This window comes from Nuphar pumila, chromosome 15, assembly GCF_984573655.1.
Source record: "Nuphar pumila chromosome 15, dmNupPumi1.hap1.1, whole genome shotgun sequence".
Lineage (NCBI taxonomy): Eukaryota > Viridiplantae > Streptophyta > Magnoliopsida > Nymphaeales > Nymphaeaceae > Nuphar > Nuphar pumila.
Window position 1 is genome coordinate 28397709 of NC_143263.1, and position 25208 is coordinate 28422916.

The 25208-nt window shown below is 39.1% G+C and overlaps 1 protein-coding gene across 1 annotated transcript; it reads right to left on the minus strand.

The window, feature by feature from the left end:
- Positions 1-997: 997 nt before the first annotated feature.
- On the minus strand, positions 998-23888 carry LOC149814945 (protein EFFECTOR OF TRANSCRIPTION 2-like). The gene is made up of 3 exons (XM_089989627.1): positions 23756-23888; positions 6156-6545; positions 998-2338 (listed from the first exon to the last, which is right to left on the minus strand). The coding sequence occupies exons 1-3, from the start codon at positions 23834-23836 to the stop codon at positions 1643-1645; spliced, it is 1167 nt and encodes a 388-aa protein (XP_089845753.1). The 5' UTR covers positions 23837-23888; the 3' UTR covers positions 998-1642.
- Between the last annotated feature and the right edge of the window lie 1320 nt (positions 23889-25208).

The following is a 25208-nucleotide window of genomic DNA, read 5'->3' on the forward strand; positions in this document are numbered from 1 at the left end:
ATGCATCCTTCTCACTATTAAAACTCATGCCAACTTTCAGTTTAAGCTCATCCATATTAAATTCTTCACCTACATCATTTTCACCCATTTCTAAATCATCTTTTTCCTCATTCATTTCTATATCATTTTCAGCTTCTAACCACTACTCATTGTTATCTATATCATTTTCGGCTTCTAAGCACAATTCATTATTATTTTCACATGATTAGAGATGTCACTAATCTGGCAAAAATAATGAACGATTTTATCTTTTGAATAATGCATCAATCCCTCTAATGCATTTGAACAAACAATTGGTTGACATCTAAACCAACCATTCCCTCTAATGCATTGTACAGACTTATTAGTAACAAGAAAGACGAGGAACAAGGATGGAGGATGAGAGGGGAAGGTTAGACCTTGAAAGGGACGCAGACAACGGTCATGCAGGTGTTGTCTACGACCCCGACCCTCTTCACAAATATGTTTGTCATCTTCAGCAGAGGAAGCCCTCTATACACCCGCTGGGGCCATCTCCAATCACCACCACCAGCCAGATTGTTCACTCACTTGAAACTCAAGGGTCATGCTCGGAATAATGTCCAACAATATCCCGGCTGGTGGAAAAAAAAACAGTGGTAAGAGAGGGACGATGAGAGAGAGAGAGGAGTGCCAGTAAAAGAGAAGAACAGACCTGCACAGTTGGGTAGAGAACGAACGGGGAGACAGGCGGCCAGACGATACAGAAGGACCAAATCCGATGGAGGTCTGTGCCGATAGTGAAGTTTGAATTTGTGACGTGTTCTGGGATCTCAATCGAAGCACCTTGTGAATCGAGAGAGTTCTTGGGTCGCAGTCGAAGCCCCTTGTGAATAGAGAGAGAGAGAGAGAGAGAGTGAGAGGCGTGCGCCTTCGGACCTATTTGGGTGGAATGAAAAGGGGGCACACACACACACACACACACACACATATATATATATATAAACCAGCTGTGAAATCGGCATTACATAAGCATAAAGAAGGAAATAAAAAAGAACAGCTCAAAAAGTCCCATAATTTCCTGAGCTTTCCCAACACTTCTTTACAACATTATATGATGAAGAGGTAGTAGGCAAGCCAAGTTCCACCCCGAAGTCGCTTTTTCAAGTATGACAAGGCATACGCACACGATCATTTTACAAGGCTTACACAGTCATTTTCCTTACAATAATGAGCAAAACTACTGTGTACAACAATTTCAAATAGTCTGACCTAGCATGTCATATTTATGATAAGAAAGTCGATGGTTGTCCCACCAGTCCACCAGTAAATGGGTTCAGTCAGGATATCTCATACAACTCCTTTTTCTAGACTTGACACATTAGAGAACTCAACCAATGAACATTGCTCATAGTGCCACCAGTACCAATCTACAGACTGTAAGGGACAGACCACAGCAATACACTCCGAATAGTCTTATGATGACTATTCATAAAAGCACTACATTTTTTCGATATTATATAGTGTCAATCAAATCTCGTCCTTTGTTATTCTGACCTAGCTCCATAATTTAGATGAGTGATCATTTGAAGGATCGATACAGCAATCCGTCTTCCTTTATGGTTTTGGCATCTCTTCTTTCCATGAACCGGTCTTTCCATGCAGAAAGATACATCACCTAAACTCACACACACATGCATAAACTTCCTTTTTGTACTCCTTCACCTACATTCAACCCTTTATGCAGACCATTAATTCTCTTGCCTTTGTGTTCACTACATCTCTTTCTTCCGCCAACAGGAAGCTCTTTGCAAATAGACCCATCACCCAAGGTTACACCACAGATATTTTGATGCTCAAAACCACCAACGCTTACTGCCACCAAACCTTCTAGCACTCCCTCACCTAGATTCAACCCTTTGTGTTGTCCGTTGATTCTCTTCCCTTTGTGCTCACTGCATCTCTTTCTTCCAGCAACAGGAAGCGCTTTGCAAATAGACCCATCACCCAAGGCTACACCACAGATATTATGATGCTCGAGATTGCCAACTCTTTCTGCCACCAACCAAGGGTGTGATCTGCTTAACTTGAACACACGCACACCTAAATCAACATTGTCTTTCAAATTTGATTGAGCCTCTTTCATTGGCTTGCTTGAGTTGATCTCAATCCCAATCTGCTTTGATCCAAGTGCCTTCCACTTCCACTGCTCGAATGTTTGAGAGATGTGTATGAAAGCAGGGAGGCCTGATCCAATTTTATCCAACTTTAGAAGGATGTCATTAGCACGGCGTGGACCATTTCCTCCCTTGTTCCATGCATAATCAAAGAAAGCAAGAAGCTGAGACTCTTTCAACTCTGCCTCTTTTTTGTCTTTCATCTGTAACAATCAACAAGATCATAAAATCATTAGGAAGAGAGCTTGTGAAAACATACATGCCTTAAGAGCACCCAGCCAAAAAAAATTTAAGATACGCTCCAGCAAATTCTGGATTTTCTGCTCAATACAAGAAGTTACCTGAACCTTAAATTTGGCTTATTATCAAACTTCAACAAAAAGGTTACAATACTCAATGAAGAGCAGCAGCAGATTGTGCAACAGGATATAACAAGATCTGGCAGCCTTGTTGAGAAGCATGGTAACCCTCACAAGCTTGTTTTTTATTTCCCAAGAAAATATTGCAAGATACTAATATTTTCCTTTTTTCCTAATTCCACTTTTTACAACCATTCTGCTCATTTCTTAAAAGAACCTAAAATATCTTGCATCAAATTCCAAGCTAAGAAATCATTGAGAAGTTTCTTGGCCACTATAGATGCAATGGACAACAGCTTAGTAGCCCAAACTAACTTGAACAAAGAATTGAAGAAGACAGCGTGCATATTCCATTAAAGAGGTTCAACCTGCATTAAGAATAGTTGTATATCATACATTTGACTGTCACAAACATTGCACAGATATTGAAATATCACTATGATTTCAACATTATTTGTTATATGAAGTGTGAAAACCAAAATATAAATGTATTAACTATCATGAACATCCATGACAATATCTTTCAATGTTTTTCATAAGATTTCACAAATTTGGGTTGGTCAGAGGGCCAACTTGGCCCAGCCCAGCTCACTTTTTCCAATGGGCCAGGCCTAATCAAACTCAGCATGTCAACAGACCAAGCAGGCCAACAGCAAAATCTGTGGCCCACACCTGGACCAAATGGGCCAAGCCATGGCCCACCCACATGTACATGTTCTGTTTGTATTAAACTGTGCAGGGATGAGTTTAATGTGGAGAAGGAATCTTATGAGATTGTGTTCTCTAAACCTATGTTAACACCAATTCAGCAGCAAACTCAACTCACCAGCAATGAAGAAGTAATGTTGATACGCCAAAATTGCATTGAAAACCCAATGATTATCATAGACTAGAATTTTTCCTAGCTGAACAAACTGCACTTGATGGAAATAAGAAAAAAATCAGTGGAACTTCGAAAGAATAGTTCAAATCAAGATTGTTTGTATCGTACGATATGGGCACAAAAGTCAATTTTTTTGTTTTGGGTTTAAAAGGTCTCTTGACGGCCGAGTTCTCCATATGTCTAGAGGCTGTTGGAAGGGAACCCACGCACTCTAGGTTCCGTGAGATTGATTTGGAGGCTGATTCGTGTGCAAAAGAGAGAGCTTTTGCGATTTTCTCAAGAGTGCATTTTCACCCATTTTTTCACTCAAGGAAGTAGGTTTAAGGTAAAAAATCTTTGCTTTCTCAAGTAATCTCTATTCTTTGCTTCTTATTGAGTTTTTTAATTGATTATGTTTTATTTTAGATCATTCGATGTCATCTTCACGTTCGTGTCATAAAGATTATCCTGCAAAGCAATATTGTACCACGACTAGAGTCACCATTGAATTTGAGATGTTTATTTTTTAGTGTTATTATTAGAGGTGGGCTGTATAGATTTAAGCAACATATTGCAGATCTTCGTCAACATTTGCATCCATGTGATTATCTATCCATTCCTACCACTTTCGTGCTAATGTTATGGTTGAACTAAAAAAAATTAAAGAAGATTTTTGCAAAAATACAAAAAAAAAGGACTTTCAAGTTTCAACCATTGTTCAAGATTTTAAAGATGATGATGATAACCCACTTGCCAACAAAATGCGCGAATATGAAGAGGTGGTAGTGCAGCAGTTAGATACAACAATGAAGATTTTCTGTCTTAAATTTTGGCCTATAAAAAATAGGATATTTATTGTTTAGAATTTAGAGATGAAGATTAGCAGATAAGATAAGACATTGGATAAATGTGATGTTTTTAGTTATCATGAATTGTCAATAGTTTAATTATGACTTATGACATTTTAGTATGACTTGGATATAAATTTAATATTGCTAAGGCTTTAATTGTGCTTAAATTATGTAGTTTCCTTTTATTTACATTGTCAGTTATCAATTTCATTGTTTGTTTCATGTGTTATAACTTTTTATAATTTTTGCTAATTTTTCTAGATTTTTCTAGATTTTTTTAGAATTTTTGGAAATTTTTTATTAAAAATTTATGATACGATATGGTATTACTTTGAGCCCAACCGATACGGGTAACGATACGATACCTAAAACCTTGGTTCAAATGTCTCCAGCAAAATACCTGCTAAAGTTTATCCAGTTATTGACCATATGGAACATGAAAATGGGAATTCCGAACCAGATTATGGTAATGTGGTCATTATGGTTGATGACAATCAAACTTCAAGAAAAGGGTAATTTGTGTGTTAGTTACAACTTGAAACTCATGAGCACAAAAGGCTTTAGATAGTTGAAGGGCCCATGAATCATTTTGTATGGAAATATACCTCCATCACTACTTAATCCTCAAAAATTTAGCAGTGATATAAGCAATAAAGAATTCAAAATGTCAATTAGTGGAACGTAAGCTAATGTTGGACATGAACGGACCAAATAGTTCATGATTAACTCAAAGAAAACTAATGTGGGACAAGTCAAAAAGACCAAATTGAATATATAGTCATTAGAGACAGAGTACAGTTGTAAGGCTAGTTTAATATTTTACTATTTTGTTACATATTTTAAACAAACTTAGTTAAGCTGACTTTTCTCTCTTAAGAGTTTCTAACACTTCTGTAGTTGAATAGTTTTTTTCAATTAGGTATATTTTTACAAGTTTTCAATGTTGGAATTAGAGCCGATTTCATTATTTAGTAGGCTTCATTAATATGATCAGAGCATTTCAATTTTCAACTAAGTTTCTTATTATATTACTCAGATTTTGGCCATAAAAGAAACTAAGAGGTTATTCTGTAAGACGGTGGATTTGAACTATTTAGAAAACTTACATTTGCTTCTCTTGGTGAATTCAATGGCTTTCTTTTTCTCGTGGATGCAAGTCAAATCATGACTAAAATGGACTATCAGAGTACTTTTAGCAATGGATCATCACAACCAGTTGACTCAATTGTCAAATGAAGCGGATTCAGTCTAAGTGATGGCATGGGCAGCCCCAAGGGATCCCCACAGTCTACTAGATGGGTTGCCTTAAACGTGTCCAAGTTCAAGGATGTCACTAGTTCGATACCCAGGATGTGTGTCCTTTACCGCAAGGCCAAAGCTGAAATACTGCTGCAGGTCATGGTAGACCTCAGAGGTTTCATTGGTGGATGCCTGCACTAGGGCTGGTTGGATTCACACCCATCCATGTCACAGCCAATGAGAAGCCGGTATTCCATTGGCTTAGCTAAAAAAATGATGACATAGGCAAGTGTCTATCTTTGATTCATAAAGAAAAAAATTTGCATTGAGCAAGAAAAAATACCAACTTCACAGCAATGGATGCAACTCCTAAAAAAGCAAAAAGTAAAAAAAGGAAGAAAAGAAATCCTGGGATGAACAAAAAAAAATGATTGAATGCTTAGTTCTGATATTATTGTAGTTTGATTAAACTTAACCCTGACTATAAAAACCCCTCCAAGATCAGTTATCCAAGCCAGAGGCAGAGAACAAAACCATTTTGACCTAGAGCAGAACAGCAAAGCATTTTGAAATTTTAAAAAGAGAAAAAAAAGAATCAAGGACAGTCGTAACAAACTCATGCACAAATAATGTGAAACATAGGAAACTGTCTTAGAAAAACATCCATAGAAGACTTTAAACAAATACAAAAGGAGGCAAAGGAATTTACCGGAGCCCATCGAAACACAATAGGGAAACCTCCAGAAAATATATCCCTAAATAATCCAGGTCCTTGCTGTATACATGGAATGCCAGGTGGTTTAGTCGATGTTCCTTTGTTTGCAGAAACCAAAGGAATTCCATGGTCCAAATGAGAGCCTGCCCGGCCATAATGCTGAAGCCTTGTCCGGACATTGTCAGCTTGCCCAAGATAAACAACGATTACGTGATGAGAATCAATCTTACGGATTTTTCGACCCACTTCTGTGTGATATGCAGCTATACCAAGTTCATAGAGACCAGGACATGAACAGCTTACTGGCAGGTTGTGAATCCGATATCGTTCTGTCCCATCCTTACCCAAAGAGTAGTTTTCCCAATCAGAAGGTCCAATGAGAATCTGGCACAAAGCCAAACAAGCACAAACAAGGTGTTGGACAAAACTGAAATACATGAATGAATATAAAAACATAAGTTAATAATGAAAAGTTCCTACTGAAGAATGATAAGGTAGAATGGGTGTCTGAAGCAGAAAACTCACACACACCATGATCCAACTCTCATACAATTTATGATTATGTAAGAAATTGTGCATGTCATAGCAAACGCATGAAGCCTTCCCAGAATTGCAACTTCATGTTATTTTGAAACAAAAAGCATACAAAACCAGATGCCCTTTCTTTCACTACTCAATATTTCAAGAGAGATCACATTTTATAAGAAACACTTTATAAGGTAGAAAGGTATTTCCGCACCATTATTCCCTTAGTATCAACTTGTCTTAAAGAACTGAGGGTTTCATAAGTTCAGCAAGCATGTGAAGTAATTTATCACCTTTAATTTTCCATAAAAGCTTGCACCTATAAGTTGCCACATTTTATATATATTTCTCAGCGCTCATGCAAATAAAGCACATGAGTAAAAAAATCTACTAGAAAATTGTAATGAGTAAAATGATAAAGAAAAGGGACATATACGATCTCATGAAACACCGAAAATAAAAAATCAGAGTAATTTAACAAGAAAAAAATTTATGCAACAAATTCAATCTATTGGGAAAAAAGAAATTTCTCTAAGAGATCACAAAATATCAGGAACATTAACTTTCTCAATTTTTGTCAATATGTTCACACAATGATCAGCCTCAACTAAATTTCGGTTTCAAAAAAGAAAAAGTTTAAAGAACCTCCAAAAGTCAACATCTTCCATGCGGAAAGAAGATAGAGATCAAGGTAAGACATTCCACATGCAAATCCAGAATATGTTTTCTTATGGAGGTAAGACCAATACAAGTAATGAGACAATTTAGAATATGTTCACACAATGATCAGCCTCAACTAAATTTTGGTTTCAAAAAAGAAAAAGTTTAAAGAACCTCCAAAAGTCAATGTCTTCCATATGGAAAGAAGATAGAGATCAAGGTAAGACATTCCACATGCAAATCCAGAATACGTTTTCTTATGGAGGTATGACCAATACAAGTAGTGAGACCATTTAGAAATATTGAATGCACCAAAAACTAAGCTGAATGTAGATGCTTCCTGCTTTTGGCTTATGCAGAATAGCTGGAGTATGGTTCAAATTTCAAATGAACAAAATTCCCTAAAGGATGATCTACTGATGAAATACACAACTACTGTAATTAACATAAGTCCAATTTAGATCTGACATCAAGATGGTGGATCATCTAGCATAGCAAGCCACATTCCTTTTCAAACCAGACTATAATAAAATGAGCATAACTAGAATGTTAAGGAATAAAACTTAGTCAAGACAAGAATGGATCTTTTGGCAAGAATAGATATGAAGGTGCACACTATCATAGTAAATCTTGGCCTCTTTCTTTCCATTAAATTTCTTCTTCAACAGAATCCAATTTTCATTTCCTCTAGTTAAATAATTTTACCTACAACCTTCATATATTTTCGGAAAAAAAGGTAAAATGTTATAGATCCTTTGAAAACAAAACTAGAAAAAAAAAGTAGTGATTTCTCCATGTCCAAAAAAAAATTAAAAATTTTAAATGTTCAATATTTTGTTATTTATTCAGCCTTAGCCATTTTTAGCCTTAGGAAACCATCAAAATAGAAAATAGAAAATAGAAAATAAAAAAACTTCTCAAAAGAAATTTCTTCTTGGATTTACCCATTCCTAGGATTGTGTCAGTGCCTAGCAAGCAAATAAAAACATGTCCAGTAACATCTTGTATCATATTATATGCACCTTCTCGACAAGGCTGTCTATCCTTAGAGGAGGATTAATCCATTACCAGGTGGAAAGTGGATGCTTTGTCAAATTTTCTTTATCCTCTCCAGTTCCAACATAACAAAGTAACTTAGTTAAATAGGTTCACAACTATATAATCCCTGCTAAATCCCTGGAAAAGTTCAACCAGCCTACAGTCCAAGCAACTTAAAAATGGGATGAGATGCAAGTCCAATTCCTTCACCCACTGTAAGATCTTTCCCAGTGGTAATGTGTGAACAGCTTTATTCAGAAAAAAGTTAGTCGATTTCAACTGTCATGCACCAACATCCTAAGATCATAAAAAGGAGTGAACAGCTGAAACAAAAATGGAAGCCATCTTTAGCAACATCTCGAACTTCAGTGGGCAGTGTACCCACTCAAGCTACCGCTAGTCCAACAACCATTCATTAACAGAACATTTAAGCCGTTTTCTACTACATTCACAGCAAAAGAAAAGTCCAACTATGCAATATGATATGTCCTCTTCACAACTAACCATCTCCACAATACAACTTTGGAGAATCTCCTTTAACATATCTATAAACACCCAATTTTTCATGGATGCCCAAAAACCCCAGTAAGTGCCTTTGTCCTACCCTGGGACGGCACGCCTGAGATATTGACCAGACCATAGGTCCTCCTGTTCAAATCTCTTGTCCCCTTGGACAGACTGTCTAGCCCTGGGACAGGGTGTTCTGGCCAATTCTAGGTATGGGACGACATATACTGTGCCATCTCCGGCTTCCTGTCTCGGACGGCCAAGTAATCTGTCTGCACTGTCCTGTCTGTCCTTTTGACACCTGTCTTCCCCTCTTGTCCCAGGTTGGGCTTGGACGGCACAGCTGTGCCGTCCTGTTCTTGGGGACAGCATGACAGGGTGGGTTGGGACGGCACAACAGTGTGCCATCCTGACCTTGGATCGGCACACTGTTGTGTGGTCCTACCCCTGGAACGGCACACTGTTGTATCGTCATGTCCCTGTGTGTCCTGTCTTTTGTGTCCCGAGTGTGGGCTGGGACGGCACCACAAAGGTGCCGCCCTGCCCTTGGATGGCACTAGCTGTGCCGTCCTCACATTGGGGACGGTGCACCTTGTGCCATCCTTTGTCCCGGGTATGGTTGGGATGGCACCACTCTAGTGCGGTCCTGCCTTGGACGGAACAGGCTGGTACCGTCCTGCCCCTCCCCCCCCCCCCCCCCCCCCACTGTTGTGCTGTCCTTGTCTTGGACAGCAGAATGGTGTTGTCGTCCCATCCCCCTTCCTTTCCCCAGGTTAGGTTGGGACGGCACAACATAGGGCAGTCTCACCCAGAGTTACCGGAAGCACCACTATAGGTAGGGGAAGCGTGCTTCCCCGATACGCGTTTCGGAAGCGCGAAACGTGGCGCTTCCGAAACGCACGGGGAAGCACACATTTCAATTGGGAAGCACATACCCCTTTAATGGGTGTGCGTACCCCTTCAATGGGGTACGAAGGGGCGATTTTACAGATTTATCTTTTTTTTTTTTACTTTTTTTCCAAAAAAAATTAAAAGAACGAGTTTTTTTAAAAGGGAAAAAAAGAGATTTTGAAAAAACCGTGAAAACAAAACCCGAAAGGGCTTTAGGGTTTTTTCACGCAGCTCAATCCGAGTCTCCTCCCTTCTTCTCTCCTCTCTCTGGCAACCGATCGGCGGAACTCAGAATCCGGCGACCTCCATGGCGATGAATCCATTCAGGTACGTACTCTCCTCTCTGCATCTCTTCTCTCTGTATCTCCCATGACCTCTCTCTTTCCATCTCTTCTCTCCATCTCTGTTCTCCCTTTCGTTTCCAGGGAACAAGCAATCCTTCTGCAGTCATACAATATGATATTTAGGTTATTAATAGCATGACGAAATGAGAATATGTTTTACACTCTTTGTCAGTTCTGCAGAATTGCTTATTCATGTGCATGTTGTTGGAAACAATTTATTCTATCTATGTTTATCATTATTTATTGGGTTACTTATAGCTTACCGTTGCCTTGTAATCGTAACCTTGATCTTCTAAAAATGGAAAGCTTATCAGTTTTATTTTCTGAAAGTTTTGGTCCTTGGAGATCTGATTCTCTACCTAGGGTTTGGGACATCATTGTCTAACTTAATTTTATTTTTGTGCACTTTCTGGAAATCTGAGATTTATGTGGCTACTCAAAGGGCATTAAGGTGGGGAAATAAGGTCAGTCAATGAGTTTAGACTTTAGACCTGTTTCAACCAATCCAAATTGTTTCCCCCAAATGGTGGACCCGTATTTCGCATTGATGAAGAGTTTTCAAGTGATATAGGGCTGGTGTCTGGCCTGTGTGAGGTTCAACTCGTGAGTAGAGGTTTGTGTTGCAGGTTTGATCCCTTCATTCTCTCTAGAAGGTACATTTAGGGAATAGGGGATTGTTAGAGACTATTTGTTTCATTTTACTGTTGCAATAACATGATGATCTTTATCTTTTGTGTTATCAATATGATGGTGATTTATATTCTTATGTGAGTCCCATGAAAGAAAAGAACAGTATACTGGTTGAGAAGCATTTCACATTTTGTGTTTTAACTGAGTTTATTTGGTCATCTTTTTTATTTCATATGGAAGCTGCACGAAATCTAATGGTATAGTTGTATGACTGGTAGGGATCTGAGTCCTGATGCAAAGGTACTTTGAAGTTCAAAATATTTTCTGTTTTAATATTTGGGTTTATTACATGCTAGATGTTAATATTGGTCAGAAAATAGGGTATATGACACACCAGTAGCACCATCCCTTCCTGTTCGGTCAATCCGATGAACATAATCCTCTAGTAGCAACATCTGTGGCAACTAATACCGGAGATCTACCAGCACGGAACTCATTCAACACCCAATCTCTCTCACCTTGAGACTTATCTCCATGAATAGCAACTGCACGAAAGTCTCGTTCAATGCTACGAGCAAGCTCGTCACATAACCTCTATTGAAAAGAAGATTATGTTTTCTGTCTAATTGCTTTATTTGTCTTTATTTATTATTTTGTTGAAATATATATGTCTTGACTCTCGCTTCTTAGGTCGCTTCCGAGACACTTCCCGGTTCGCTCCTAAGTTCTCTTGCGCTTCTCGCTTCCTAAAATTTTATAAGTGCCTCGCTTCCAGCTCCCGCTTCCTCGACTGGCAACTCTGGTCCCACCCGCTCCCTGTACTAGACAGCAGAGTTGTTCTGCCGTTCCTGTGCGAGACAGCAGAACAGTTTTGTCATCCCCGTGTGCCACTTGAGGGACGACACAATGTGTCCTGTTCTCATTTGTCCCGTCCAGCTGGGAGCTTTTCGGATGGCACACCTAGTGCCGTCTAGATTTGGGGACAGCAAAAGCCTTTTGTCGTTCGGTACTCCAAATATGCAGATAAGCCATTTGGCTTATCCCTAACTGTCCCACCCCTTTTGCGCGTTTCTCAGAAATGGTAGACTATCCCAGATAAGTCTTATACCCATTTGGATATAGACCTGGACCCATTTGGGATGGATCCAGATTCGAGAGTCCAGTGATCCAAATCCTGCTCAAAAACTCTATAAATAGAGGCCCACCCCTTGAGTCTGGTCATCTGAAAATTACATACCTAAGTGCTTGCCTTGCAACAAAAGCCTACTCAAGCCCTGCCTGCACTCTGAACAGACACCATCGAAGAACCCTCGTACCTACGCAAAGGTGTTGTCGGAACAAAAGGAGTCAAAAAGCTAAACGGACCCCTGAGTCCGAAAAGGTATTTTTCATATCCTTCATTTATTTTAAATTTATTTAATCTTTTGATAAGTGCATACCCGAATCCGTGACGGTGCAATTCTAACATAAAAAATCAACTTGTTTGGGCTTTACCTTTCCTTCAAGCAAAGGGAGGTCAAGACTTGAATACGACGTCCCCACATCTTTCAAAAGGATTTTGCGAATCCGGGTAAGTCATACTTTTTCAACCTTACAATTTTTTTATCAACAGTTTTTGGCGATCACGATGGGACGCCGTATTTTTTTTTAAGTTTGTAGTCAGAATTGCATTTTCGAGAAAATTTAGGTCCTAACGAACCCAAAAACACTTCTATTTCAATTTTTTTCAGTTCAGACAACAAAAACCCCTTTTGTCGTCTGGTACTTTTTGCCGTCTACAGACCCCAGATCTGCAAGGTTTTGCTGTCAACAAACTTCTGACTTGTAGATTTTGTTGTTTGCTTCCCTATGTGCATATTGTGTTGTCTGCAACAGCTGCAGACACTGTCGTCTGCTAAAACCCCTAATTCAGACTTTGTCGTCCTATAGCATTATCGTCTGCTAGCTTTTGACCATCCTAGATTATGTCGTCCTGAACTCTACCATCCCAAGCAAGACCGTCTCGGACTCTGTTGTCCCAATTAGGATCGTCCCAGACTCTACCATTCTAGGCAGGATTGTTCACAGGCTTTGCCATCTAGTGGCTTTTGTTGTCCGCTACTTTGTCATTCGCTACCTTGTCGTTTGGCTCCTTTGGTCATCCTGGTAGCATTGTCGTTCGATATTTTGCAGTCTGTAAGCCTTGTCGTCCAGCAACTTTTTCGTTGCTACCTCTGTACAGCAGTTGCACTTGCTTTTTTGATAAATTTTATTCGTTTTAGGGTTTTCTTTTCTTTGGTTTTACCTCGAGTATAAGTCATTTGCATTAGATGCATGCATAAATACTAGGTTTAGGTTTTATCACACATTTAGAAACCCTTGTTGGAGAAAATTAGTCAATTAGAAATTAGGAACATATCACCTCCAGCAAGTTAGGGTTTTGATTGGGATATTGTTTGTTTTATTACGTACTCTTCATTTTTATCTCTTTCTCTTGGGAAAAGAATCATTCTTTTATTGAATATTTTTTAAAAATACTCTGTCCTAGCATTTGGATCTTCGGGTCCCCCAACCAATACCCTTAAGTTGTTAGCTTAGGTATATCGGTGGTGGTATCATTGAAGTCGGATAATCTGCATCAGTCAAGGTTTTAAAACCCGTGACTCGGAACTCGACTCGTTCTTTATTGACTCGTGACTCGGCGGGTCAACTCGGTGACTCGGACCGGGTTTTGTTAACTTTTAATTTTAAAACAAAGACAATATATAAATTGTCATTTAAACATATAAAGGTTTGCAGAATGACTTAATTACTAGTTTAATTGATTAATAAGTAAAATAACATCAAGTAAAACTGCTCTTAATTCAAATCTCACATTTACTAAAGAAACTACACAAGCAGGAGCAAGTCTTTCAAGACAATATATAAAGAATGACTTAATTACTAGCTTCAAGAGCTTTAATAACCATGCTCGATCATGGTTTACATCCTGAATATATGGACATAGCTGTTGTGTTGCAGGGCCTCAGAAAATCCTTGCAAAATTTTGGGAACATTGAACTTTATCTTGATATTTGTAAGTGTGTTTCTGATGTAGAGTTGATTGGACCATGCCTTATATATCTGCACATAAATGCATATAAGCTTTAGATAATGAGAATGTTGTGATGTATATATATTATAAATGATAAATGTGGGCATTTTATGCTGTTGGTTTTGAACAGGCTGGCTGCCAACTATTGTGTAGGTCTCAGAGGTGGTTGCATGAGGGATCAGTTATGTTAGCTGGATTAGTGGGTTCACTCTATGTTCATTGAGGGGTACTGGGTTTGATTCCTTACCTGGAGCTACCAAAAGGAATGAATGATGGACATGTGAAATTTGATTGACTTTTACTAATTTTGTGATTTTATATTAAGTTGGTAAGCCTATTGTTATTATGCTATTTGTTCTTTGAAAAATGAACACTTACATATGAAAAAAATGCCCATAGCCTTTGAAAAATGAAAAAAGAAAAAAGTGCCCAAATCTCGCCCGAGTCAGGCTGAGTCAAGGCCGAGTTTTCGCAGAACGAGTTTAGCTTGCTGAGTTGACTCGTTGGAGGGCCAAGCCGAGTCAGCTGAGTCACCGAGTTGACTCGGCGAGTTTTAAAACCATGGCATCAGTACCCTTAAGTTGTTAGTTTGGGTATATCGGTGTGGACTCGAGAGAGAACCCTGAACCCTAGAACCCGATGAGACCTTACAGATCCGTAAATATATTTTTTTGAAGAAAAATAGGGGACCCATTATTTTTTTAAAATCTCTCATTACTTGTTTGGGCATGTGTAAACTAATTGCTTGGGGCATGATGAATATCCGATTCAAAACTCGAAAACTCCAAATCCAATCCATCCCAGAAGAACCACCTCTGAATAATCCCACATATGGGATGTCACCCCATATGATGTCAAACATTATATTCGATAAAGACTCTTAAGAAAGGACCTATATTGATCTTCGACGATCAGAAAAGGAGAAAAAACATGATTCCAGTTCATGTCAGCACCCTCATCGGTCTCGTAAAGTCACCCATATAGGTTACGAGATGGGTAATTCTAGCATGGATGAGTCTAACAAAAGACGAATCCCAGGAACCTCGCATTTCAAAACTTGGTTCGAAGAAAAACGCCCTCACCAGTCTCGTAAAATTTTCCATGCGGGTTACGAGTAGCTCTAGCATAGGTAAGTCTATCAAGAGACAAACCACTATGACCTCGCATTTCAAAGCCCGATCCAAAGAAAGGGATGTGCTAGCGTAGGCCAGAATAAGAGCAAAATTCAAGACCCATCTAAATGATGAAGGAGAAAATGAGAAAAAATCAAGAAAAGCTAGAATAAGAGCAGACACGAGCCCACAGAAGGGTCAGAAGAGTCACAAATTTGGAACGTGAAGAAGCACGTGCCTACAGGAAGGACAGGAGGGCCTAAGAGTCAAATTTAGAAAAAGGTTATAGCTATTATAGTGAGTCTTAGGCCTCTGACTGGGAAAGGAGAGTTCGTAGACCCCGGTTGACTCACCTGGTCTAGACCACATCTTCGGAATCGGACAAGAAAATCAAGTCTCTAGAAAATATGGTCTGAAACCTAAGTTTCTTCCCCGAGAGGTGTAATGATGACGATGAGGACACTCCCCATAAATTGTTAAAGTTCAATGGAAAGGAGGACCCAAAAACACACATGGCCTTATTCGTGAAAGCGTAGCCAAATTTTGAAACAATGATATGAAGTTGATCAACTGGTTCCCCAAAAGTCTAGAGGGAGAGGCTTTGGAATGGTTCACAACCCTAAACCTCCAACGAGTCAGGGAGTTCAAGCAGATCATGAATCTATTCATGGACCATTTCCGCTTCAACTTGGAGGCCCTCCCAACCATCAGTCAACTTTATGACCTGAAGCAGGAGAAAAAAAAGGCACCCACGAGTTCATAAAAAAATGGCGGTACATAGCTAATCGAATAAAGGAGCCAATCTCAGACTCCCATGCCCTAATGATAGTTATGAACAACTTCTCGCAACCTCTGAGAAGATTGACTAGCATGGCTTAGGTCGAAACATATGCCAAACTTATTAAGACGGTTACCGCCTTTGAGGTAGGCATCAAAAGAGGAGTGCATGATGGGTTCTTAAAGAACAACAAAGACAACAACATATAGAGGAAGTCAGACTCATCAAAAGGTCAAGTCAACAAGTGCGGGTCACAGGGCAGAATGCAGATAACCAAAAGCCCTCTCCAAAGAAGCTAAACAAGAACGGATATAGAGGCAATCTCAAATTGACCAGAGACCAAACATTCACCAAGTTTGAGCAGCCTCAGTCATAGGTCTTGGATCTCCTGTTACAGGATGACCTAGTCAAGTTACCTGAGGTGTCAGATTCACCACAGATGAAGGGTAAAGACCCAGCCAAATACTGCAGATATCATAGAGTTATGGGTCACGACACCGATGACTGTTTTATCCTAAATCACATCATCCAAGACCATATAAACAGTGGAGAGTTGTTAGTGAATCAACAACAGTCAAGGTTGTGCAACAATGATCATGCCACAAGAAAAGCAGTTCGGGTTTGTGAAATGAGTGAAAATTGGTTCTCGAGGAAAGGTGTAAGACAAGGGTCATCCATCAATATAGTAATCTGTGCTTTATGAGTCCTCACATGTAGCAATTGTTTTTGTTCGATGCCTCTAGTACCCTAGATCTATTATCAAGGAAAAGAAAGGGTATAAGGAAGAAGAATTTCATGTGAAAAACAAGAAAACCCTTAGAAAATATGTCTAATAAACATGATTAATCTAAGCTCACCAGACAACAATCATACCAAGGTTCCTCCCCCAGCGTCCTAGCATTGAAAGTCCATCACTGAAAATGACAACCTCCGCATACAACTCGTATTGTCCAAACCCGAGAGGCAAGCTGGCATGTCGACTGTTCAATCAAATAAGGAAACGACCACATCGGAAAGCTTAGTCGTGAATGTGGTGTCATCAAGGTCAGGCCAAGTGTCAGTTAAAGACCTCTCCAAAAAGCCCAAGGTCTTCAGACTAAAAAAAAAAGGATAGATGACCCCCACCTCAAGAGTCATCCCCTCTATCAACATGTCCAAAAATATGGCAATGAATGAAGAATCGATTGGCACGTGGGATACCAACCATTTGAGGGACTTGAAAAAAGTCAACAAAAAATAAGAGAGCCTCTCCCAACAGTGCCAAAAGTAGGGACCCAGGGTATAGGCTACAAAGGACCTAAACAAAAAACGAGCAAAAGAGAAAAACTCACATGGTCCCTAAAAGATCACTTCAAAAAGGGGTCAAACATCATCAACTCAATAAAGAGTCTAGTTGCTTCAAAAAACACAAGGTTGGCAATTCCTCTGCATCAACTCGGCCCAAGTTCATAAAGGACAAACAACAATTTGGGCCCTTACATCCCTCCTTCTGGAATAGACCAGCGTACTCAAAACAAGGCTATACCATAAGGGCAGAAATGAAATGGTATGGAGGAGAAAAGACATCCTGCATGGGTCATCAGCCCACGCCCCAAGTAAGCCTTCAAAACATGGATTCTGTAAAATAGCTTTTTGAAAAAATCAAAAACCCAAAAATCCCAAAAAAATAAAAAAGTTTTAAAAATCTAAAAAAAAGCCAAAAAATGGTCAAAAATATTTTCTCCTCTCAAGGTCCAAGTTGTCCTCTTTGTTGCAGGGGAATATCATTCCTGTTGACAAGACTAAAGAAGCTTTTGTCAAACCCTTTCTCTTTAAACCATTCTCAAAAATATCTATTTGTCAAAATCATGTAGAGGTATGTCAAAAGAGTTTGAAGCTATCTGAAATCCAAAGATAGGGCATCGTAAAGCCATCCAATGTCCAAATCTCTTAAGCAAAAAAGAACCTCTAGCGGCCAAGCATGCAAATCTCAAATCAGCACGATCTCGTTTGACGAAACCCAAATGGTCTTGAAAGCCTGGTTTACATATGGACACTAACCCGACCTCGTTCGGCGAAGACTATACAGCAGTCTCCATACCCTAGTTGTCTTTGAACTGGTCCGACCTTGTTCGGTAAGAACCAGAACGGTCTTGACAGTCCAGTTCACCTTGACTTCAACAGTCATAAGAGGATGATAAATTTTCATCGTGATGAAAGGCATATCATCAAAAGATCAGTAAAAGTCAAGGATCATGTCCCAAAACGGATCTAAATCTCTTCAAAACGATTATTCCCTCAAGTATATCCATACACCCTAGAGTCTATCATATAAGACATCCAAGTCTTAGGAAAATATAAGGAAGTGACACAGTGAGGCTAAGGTACTTTAATCCAATGATTCTAACTCATGAGCATATATGGATGAATTATATGAGCATGAGATCATTATCAATGTATAAGTTTAAAGCTTGTGAAACCCACCTAGCCAACCGACTCTCTAGGGAAAGGGTAGGGTGTTGAACACCTTTAATGCTAATATGTCTCATAAGTTGCCCCCCCGAGGAGTCTTTTTTTTATCTCGATAGGGAAAAACTTTCAAAAAGCAGAAAAAAGAGAAAAAGAAAGTAAAGCACAAAAAAGAATAATACATTTAGGCTAACACCTACTCTGAGTCCATGGCGAGGTGGCATGCTCCGATCATGAGACTGCCTTAGGGGTAGAGGTTAGAATAGGAAGATTTGTGCTAAAAGAAAGTCAATACTTACCTCGAGACTTATGACAAAGTGACAGACTCCATTCGCATGGCCGTTAGAGACGGAGGTTGGATAGCTAAGGGCATCCCCCCTAGACCGTGAAGTTGGCTCAAGGGATGGCAAAAGTAAAGAATAAGCTCCTTTTGAGCTAAAAACAAAGACTTCAAGAAACTTACCTAGGGGAAAGAGGTGTACTTGAATGTGTTTTCATCAAGCCCTAGCCCTTTAAACTTCAAGACTTAGTGGAGACCATTAAACCAAACAAGAATGCCTTGAGACTTAATCTTATATCCCTATAACTAGTTGCTTGAAACCAAGGCATAATTAGAGGAGAAAACTTTTAGTAAAGCCGAGTGTCACTACCTTATACCAGTCTGAACAATTAAAAGTTTAAAGTATAGGAATCTCAAGTGCATGAATCAACTTGTCAGGAAGGTTCTAATCTGTGAAAAATGAAGAAAAGAGCAAAAATCTTTGACCCTAGATGATCAATCATAAGCTACCCACTCTTACTACAAATGCATGAGTCCTACTGCATATCATTGCATGCATCATAATGCACCAAATAGTCTAGTCATCGAAATCTTGAGTTTAAGGAGTACACAGAAAGATCTGTCTTTTCTTTGATGCCACTTGACCGTATACATGACTTTCCTCACTAGGGGCAGAAAGCCTCATGTCTAAATTGATCATCTTAGGAAAAGTATCCTCACCTAAGGCCTTATTGGAGCAACTCTACCCTATTTATGAACCCACAAAAGGCGTAGGACTCTTGGCGCTTGCCGCCACAAATTGTCAAAAACAAAATCATTAAAAGACATTAAAAATCAAAATGAACCTAAAAACATGAAAGGGAGCTACAATTTTCTTGCATTATCCCTCTGCTTGAAGCCCAATATTTTCTCTCTACTATAAATAAAGTTGTTCATGAAATGGCCCGACCTCGTTCGACGAGACCAATCACGGCCTCAACAACCCAGTTTTCTCTCCAAAACACTGGCCCGACTTCGTTCGATGGGACCTAAATGATCCCAATAACCCAATGGTTTTCAAACTAGCCCGGCCTCGTTTGGTTTCTCTCTAAAACACTAGTCTGACTTCATTCGACAGGACCTAAATGGTCCCCACAACCTAGTGGTTTTCAAACTGGCACCGACCTCGCTCGGCAAGACCACCAAATGGTGTTGGCAATCCAGTTGTTCTCAAACTAATCTGTGCTCACACGGTGAGACCCATAACGGTCTTGATAGTCAAACTCCTCACTTCAGATACTGGCACCGACCTCGTTCGGCGAGATCAAGCACGATGTCGAAAACCCAATTTTCTTAAAAAAAACATTGGCTTGACTTTATTCGGCGTGACCTAAATGGTCTCCACCACCAAATGGTTTTCAAACTGGCTCAACCACGTTTGGTAAGACCAATCACGGTCTCGACAACCCGGTTTTCTCTCCAAAACACTAGCCCGACTTCGCTTGGTGGGACCTAAATGGTCCCCACAAGCTAACAGTTTTCAAACTGGCATGACCTTGCTCGACAAGACCAATCACAATCTTGGCACCCAGTGTTTCAAAATTTGGGGTGTCTTTTTCTGTCATAAATTGAATCATATTCGATTAATGACAAAGAGGAGCATTTGTACACCCAATTTTTCATTGATGCCCCAAAAATCCCAGTAAATACCTTTGTCCTACCCTAGGGCGGTGTGTTTGAGATATTGACCAGACCCTAGGTCCTCCTCTTCAGACCCCTTGTCCCCTGGGACAAATTATCTTCCCTTGGGATAGGGCGTTCTGGCCAGTTCCAGGTATGGGATGACACAGGCTGTGCCATCCCCGACTTCCTGTCTTGGACAGCCAAGTCCTCTATCCATATTGTCTTATCTGTCCTTATGCCACTTGTCTACCCCTCATGTCCCGGGTTGGGCTTGAATGGCACAGTTGTGCCATCCCGTTCTTGAGGACGACATGACAGGATAGGGTTGAGACGACACAACAATGTGTCATCCTACCCCTGGGATGTCACAATAGTGTGTCATCCCGTCCCTGCGCATCCTATCTTTTGTGTCTCAAGTGTGGACTGGGAAAGCACCACAGAGGTGCCATCTTTCCCTTAGACAACACTAGTTGTGTGTATATATATATATATATAGAGAGAGAGAAAGATACATATACATATATTTATCTAATATATATATGTATCTATCTAAGTATATATATATATATAAATATATCTCAAACCCGATAAGGGTATTTATGTAAATCCACATGTTTTTACGCATATTCTCACTTGAGAATATGTTGTAATTTATTTTTCTATTTTTTCTTTTTATCTTTTTCCTCTTTTCTTTTTGCCCTTTTTTACTTTTTCATAAAGTGTACCATGGGGGGTCCCCAATACACCCTCTCCAACGGTTACTTTTCTAACCATTGGAGGGGCTCCAACATGTGTATTGGAGCCCCCCCATGACTCCAACTAATTATAAATAGGGGTGAACCCCTTTAGGTTTTTCTATGCTTTTGTAAAGCCCCTCTTAGGATCTCATATATTGAAGTTCATATTTTTTAATGCTCATGTGCATGTGTATCCGTGCACTTGTGAGTGTTCTCCTTTGTGCCTTTGTACACTCTTTGTTCTTCTTGTATTGTGTTGATACACAAAATCTCTTTTTATAGAGATTTTCACAGTCTTCACATTGGGGACCATCCCCCTTCCTTTTCTCAAGTTAGGTTGGGTTGACAAAACATTGTTGTCCCACCTGTTCCCTGTACTAAACAACAAAGTTGTTATGTTGTCCCTCTGCGGGATGGCAGAACAATTTTGTCAAGCCCATGTGTCACTTGAGGGACGGCACAATGTAGTGTTGTCCTATTCCCAATTGTCTCATCCAGTTGGGACGGCATTACAGTAATGTCATCTAACTTTGGGGATGGCACTAGGTGTGTCGTCCAGATTTGGGGACGACAAAAGTCTTTTGTTGTCCGGTACTTCGAATATGCGGATAAGTCATTTGATTTATTCCTATCTTATCCCCATATTGACAAAAGTTAAAAATGGAAAAATCTCAACAGTCAAAAAACTCGGGAGATTTTAAATTTTTTTATAAATCTCGCATTTTTTCAGCAAAATCTCGAGAATAAAAAATAAATTAAAATATAAAAATAATAATTTTATAAGCAAATATAATAAAACCCATTTAAAAATAAAAATCTTGTGGGTTTTCATGATAAATATCTTTTAAAAATATAAATATTATGATATTTGTCATGGTTTGAAAATCTCGCGAGAAATTATTGTTTTAAACTTTCAGGCAATTTCTCATGATATATCGGCGAGATTTTTATAAATCTTGTGATATTTGTCACAGAGCTTATCCCTAACCGTCCCACCCCTTTCTGCGTATTTTTAAAAAATGGGAGACTGTCCCAGATAAGTCTTATCTCCATTTGGGGATAGAACTGGAGTCTGGACCCATTTGGGATGGATCCGAGAGCCTAGTGATCTAAATCCCGCTCAAAAACTCTATAAGTAGGGGCCGACCCCTCGAGTTTGGTCATCTGAAAATTACATACCTAAGTGTTGGCACTGTAGAACAAGCCTACTCAAGCCCTGCTTGTAATTTGTCCCGACGCGATCGAAGAATTCTCGTACCTACGCAAAGGTGTTGTCGGAATAAAAGGAGCCAAAAAGCTAAATGAAACCCTGAGTCCGAAAAAGGTATTTTCCATATCCTTCATTTATTTCAATTTTATTTAATCTTTGGATAAGTGCTTATACACATTTTTTATATTTGTTTGCATACCCGAATCTGTGACAGCGCAATTCTAACTCCGAAAATTGAGAAACTTGTCGGGGGTTTTACCTTTTCTTCGGGCAAAGGACGGTCAAGACTCGAATACGGCATCCCCACATCTTTCAGAAGGCAACTACAACTTGTTCACTATTAATCATAGTTAACTACAGTAGAAAGAACTCATTCGTACTTTTACCAACTCCAACAGCTATCCACCCATAACCATTGCTATTTAGTGCATTGTAAGAAATTAAAAACTAGCTACTCAGCGTGATGACCACAACTCCATTGTATTATCCCATCAAACATTTTCCATCATTGACGCACTTTTCTCAAAAGAAGGGAGAAAAAAAGACTCTGTTGTACATGTTAGAGAACCAGGTCATGACTGGGCGTCTATGGGTTCAGCAAAAACTAAAGGGAAGTTTGCTAATGAAGGTACAATTATCGAGGACATGCAGTCAACGAGAGATCAGGAAAGAAGTGTCCAAGATGAGCGGTCCAAGAGAGATAAGGAAAGTGTCCAAGATGAACAGTTCAAGAGAAATAAGAAAAGAGGCAGCTTCAGGGGAGGTGACCACCAACTCAATGAAACAAATCTAAAGGAATGTGGTCAGCTCAAGATATATTTTGAGTCTTCTAGAAGGAAAGGACTCTAAGAATAGAGGTCGCCCTATTCTATGTTACAAAGATAGCAAGATGAAGTTTGTTGAAAGTCTTGCCGGCCAAGAAATGTATCATACGTATCTTGTAAATGCTTTGGGCATTATGTAATATAAATATTTCTCTCTACTCTCAAAACAACTCGAGAGAGAGAGAGAGATTCACCCGTGGACGTAGGTTCTTCACGAACCGAACAACGTAATTAGTACATGCACTTAACAATGGGGCTCAAAGTTCTTATAGAGTGCAAAATATATTCTTTCATTGCAGAACTAAATTAAACCTGCTACCTTACTAAACTAAAACAATTCAAGAAATCAAAAGAAGATTTCCATTCCCTACTACTTATCTGCCGTATTCATGTACATAGCATTGCAGAAACTAGCGACTTATTTTAGTCAAAAAACTGGAAATGCTACTAAAGGGAGAGAAAATAAATAATCTAAGAAAACAAGAATAATTCCTACTTGCAGAAGCGCAGGAAAAAAAGGAGAACGGCATACATAATCTCGCAAATAAACCGAAAAAGAACACAAAAATTCTCCAACAGGAAAAAAAAATCTCTCCCCTTAATCTGAGTATTTGAGTCTCACCCTTCATCCAAAGATCCAATAAAAATTCAACCTTTTTCTTAGTTCCTTCCCACATTCTGCTGCTAGGTCGAAGAAACAACAAAAGTCGGAAAAATCCAATTTTTCACTTATAATCTAATTTTCGAAGATGTTTTTTCGAGAAATTTCGATTTCCCACTCGAAAACGAAAAAATTACAAAAAATACATCAAAAGAACAGAAAACACACAAGGAATTCTATAAAGAGCGGCAAAAAATAAGGAAAAAGAAATGACCTCCCACTTGGAGAAAACACTTTCATGCTTGGTTTTGTAGCAATCTTCCCTTCTCACTCTGAGGATCTCCGTTGCACCCATCACGCCAAATCCGAAAGAAGTTTTCTTCTTGAAGGGTTTTGGGTGCGGTGAGGTTGTGGGAAGGAGCAAGAGGGACTGGTGGGGATGATTTTGATTACTTTTTTGCTCTGGCCGTTTGCTTTTGCAAAGAAAACGATCATCTGTCCTAGGCATTAATTGGACCCACCACCCACAGAATATTAAATTTGTGAGCGGGTCGGGTCTTGTTAAATACAAAATATACAATTTAAGTCTAAATCTGTATTGGATTTGGACCCAAATTATATGGGGTAATACTGGATCCACTAAAAAATAAATTCTTTCATTGTAAAAATTGAAGTGAGATCAGATTTTGATTCGGATTCAAACTAGATCTAAACTTAAATGCCAATCCTAATCCGATTTAGCAAATCTAAATCCAATCCAAATCCCCATTTGGGTCTTATTTTAAGGATTAGAATCCAGAAATAAACTGCCAAATTTGGATCCGAGATCCAATCATTCTTGATCTTACAGGAGTCAAATGGATTACAAGTCCGACTTTGACCCAATCAAAATGGTCTACCCCAAGTTTTGTTATGTCCTCATGCCCTAAATTGTCTTAATCAAATGATTGGTTGGCCAAAAAAAAGTCGTGCATATGTGATCTCCACGGTTTATTTCAAAACAAAACGGCATTTTTTATCATGCCACTGTAATTTGCAAAAAGAATTTGAAGAATAAAAAATCAATGGTCCACAATACATCGAAATATAGCAACTCAAAAATCATGATTTTATTTCAAAATAACCCAATCCCAAGTATGATTCTTAGCAAACAAATTTTGCTTAAAAAAATAAGGTGAGATTGAGCCAAAGATATGTTCTTGACCTTGGGGTGCAGAGAGGTTCACCGAAACTCAGTAGTGTTTTCCCAAAAAAAGTGTGCGTGCACAAGGAGAGGGTGTTGTCCCAAAAAAAGAAGGCAAATAATGAGCAGCCCAATTACTGGCCTTTCTTTAAAATGCTCATTAGGAAAAAAGTGAAGAGCTGCTTAGTCTCAGTTCCGAATGAACTCAATAGGATTGTATAAAACTCAACACTACTTTTATTCCATCTTTTGTTGGCTTCAATTGAAAGAAAATGAGAGAGAAGCTCATGAACATGCAATGCAGAAACATAACAAAAATATGAGTCAGCAAAAAAAAAAAACCCATCATCCATAGGCTCATGAAATTCAATAATGAAGACTGGCAATATTAATTTACAATAACGACTTTAGCTTCCGGGTAAGTGCTAATGAGTTTACAGTAAGACAAGTGTTTATACACACAAAGCCTTGTATTTCATCCATATTGCTAGCATTAACAGAAAAAATAAAAGAACCTACACATTAGAAAAGCTAGTGAAGGAAC

Coding starts and splice junctions, on each gene's coding strand:
- LOC149814945 (XM_089989627.1), bottom strand. CDS start 23,836: ATGGGTGCAACGGAGATCCTCAGAGTGAGAAGGGAAGATTGCTACAAA. Junction 6,546..23,755: donor GTGTTTTCTCCAAGTGGGAG/GTCATTTCTTTT, acceptor GCTTTGTGCCAG/ATTCTCATTGGACCTTCTGA. Junction 2,339..6,155: donor TTGTGTTTCGATGGGCTCCG/GTAAATTCCTTT, acceptor TGATTGTTACAG/ATGAAAGACAAAAAAGAGGC.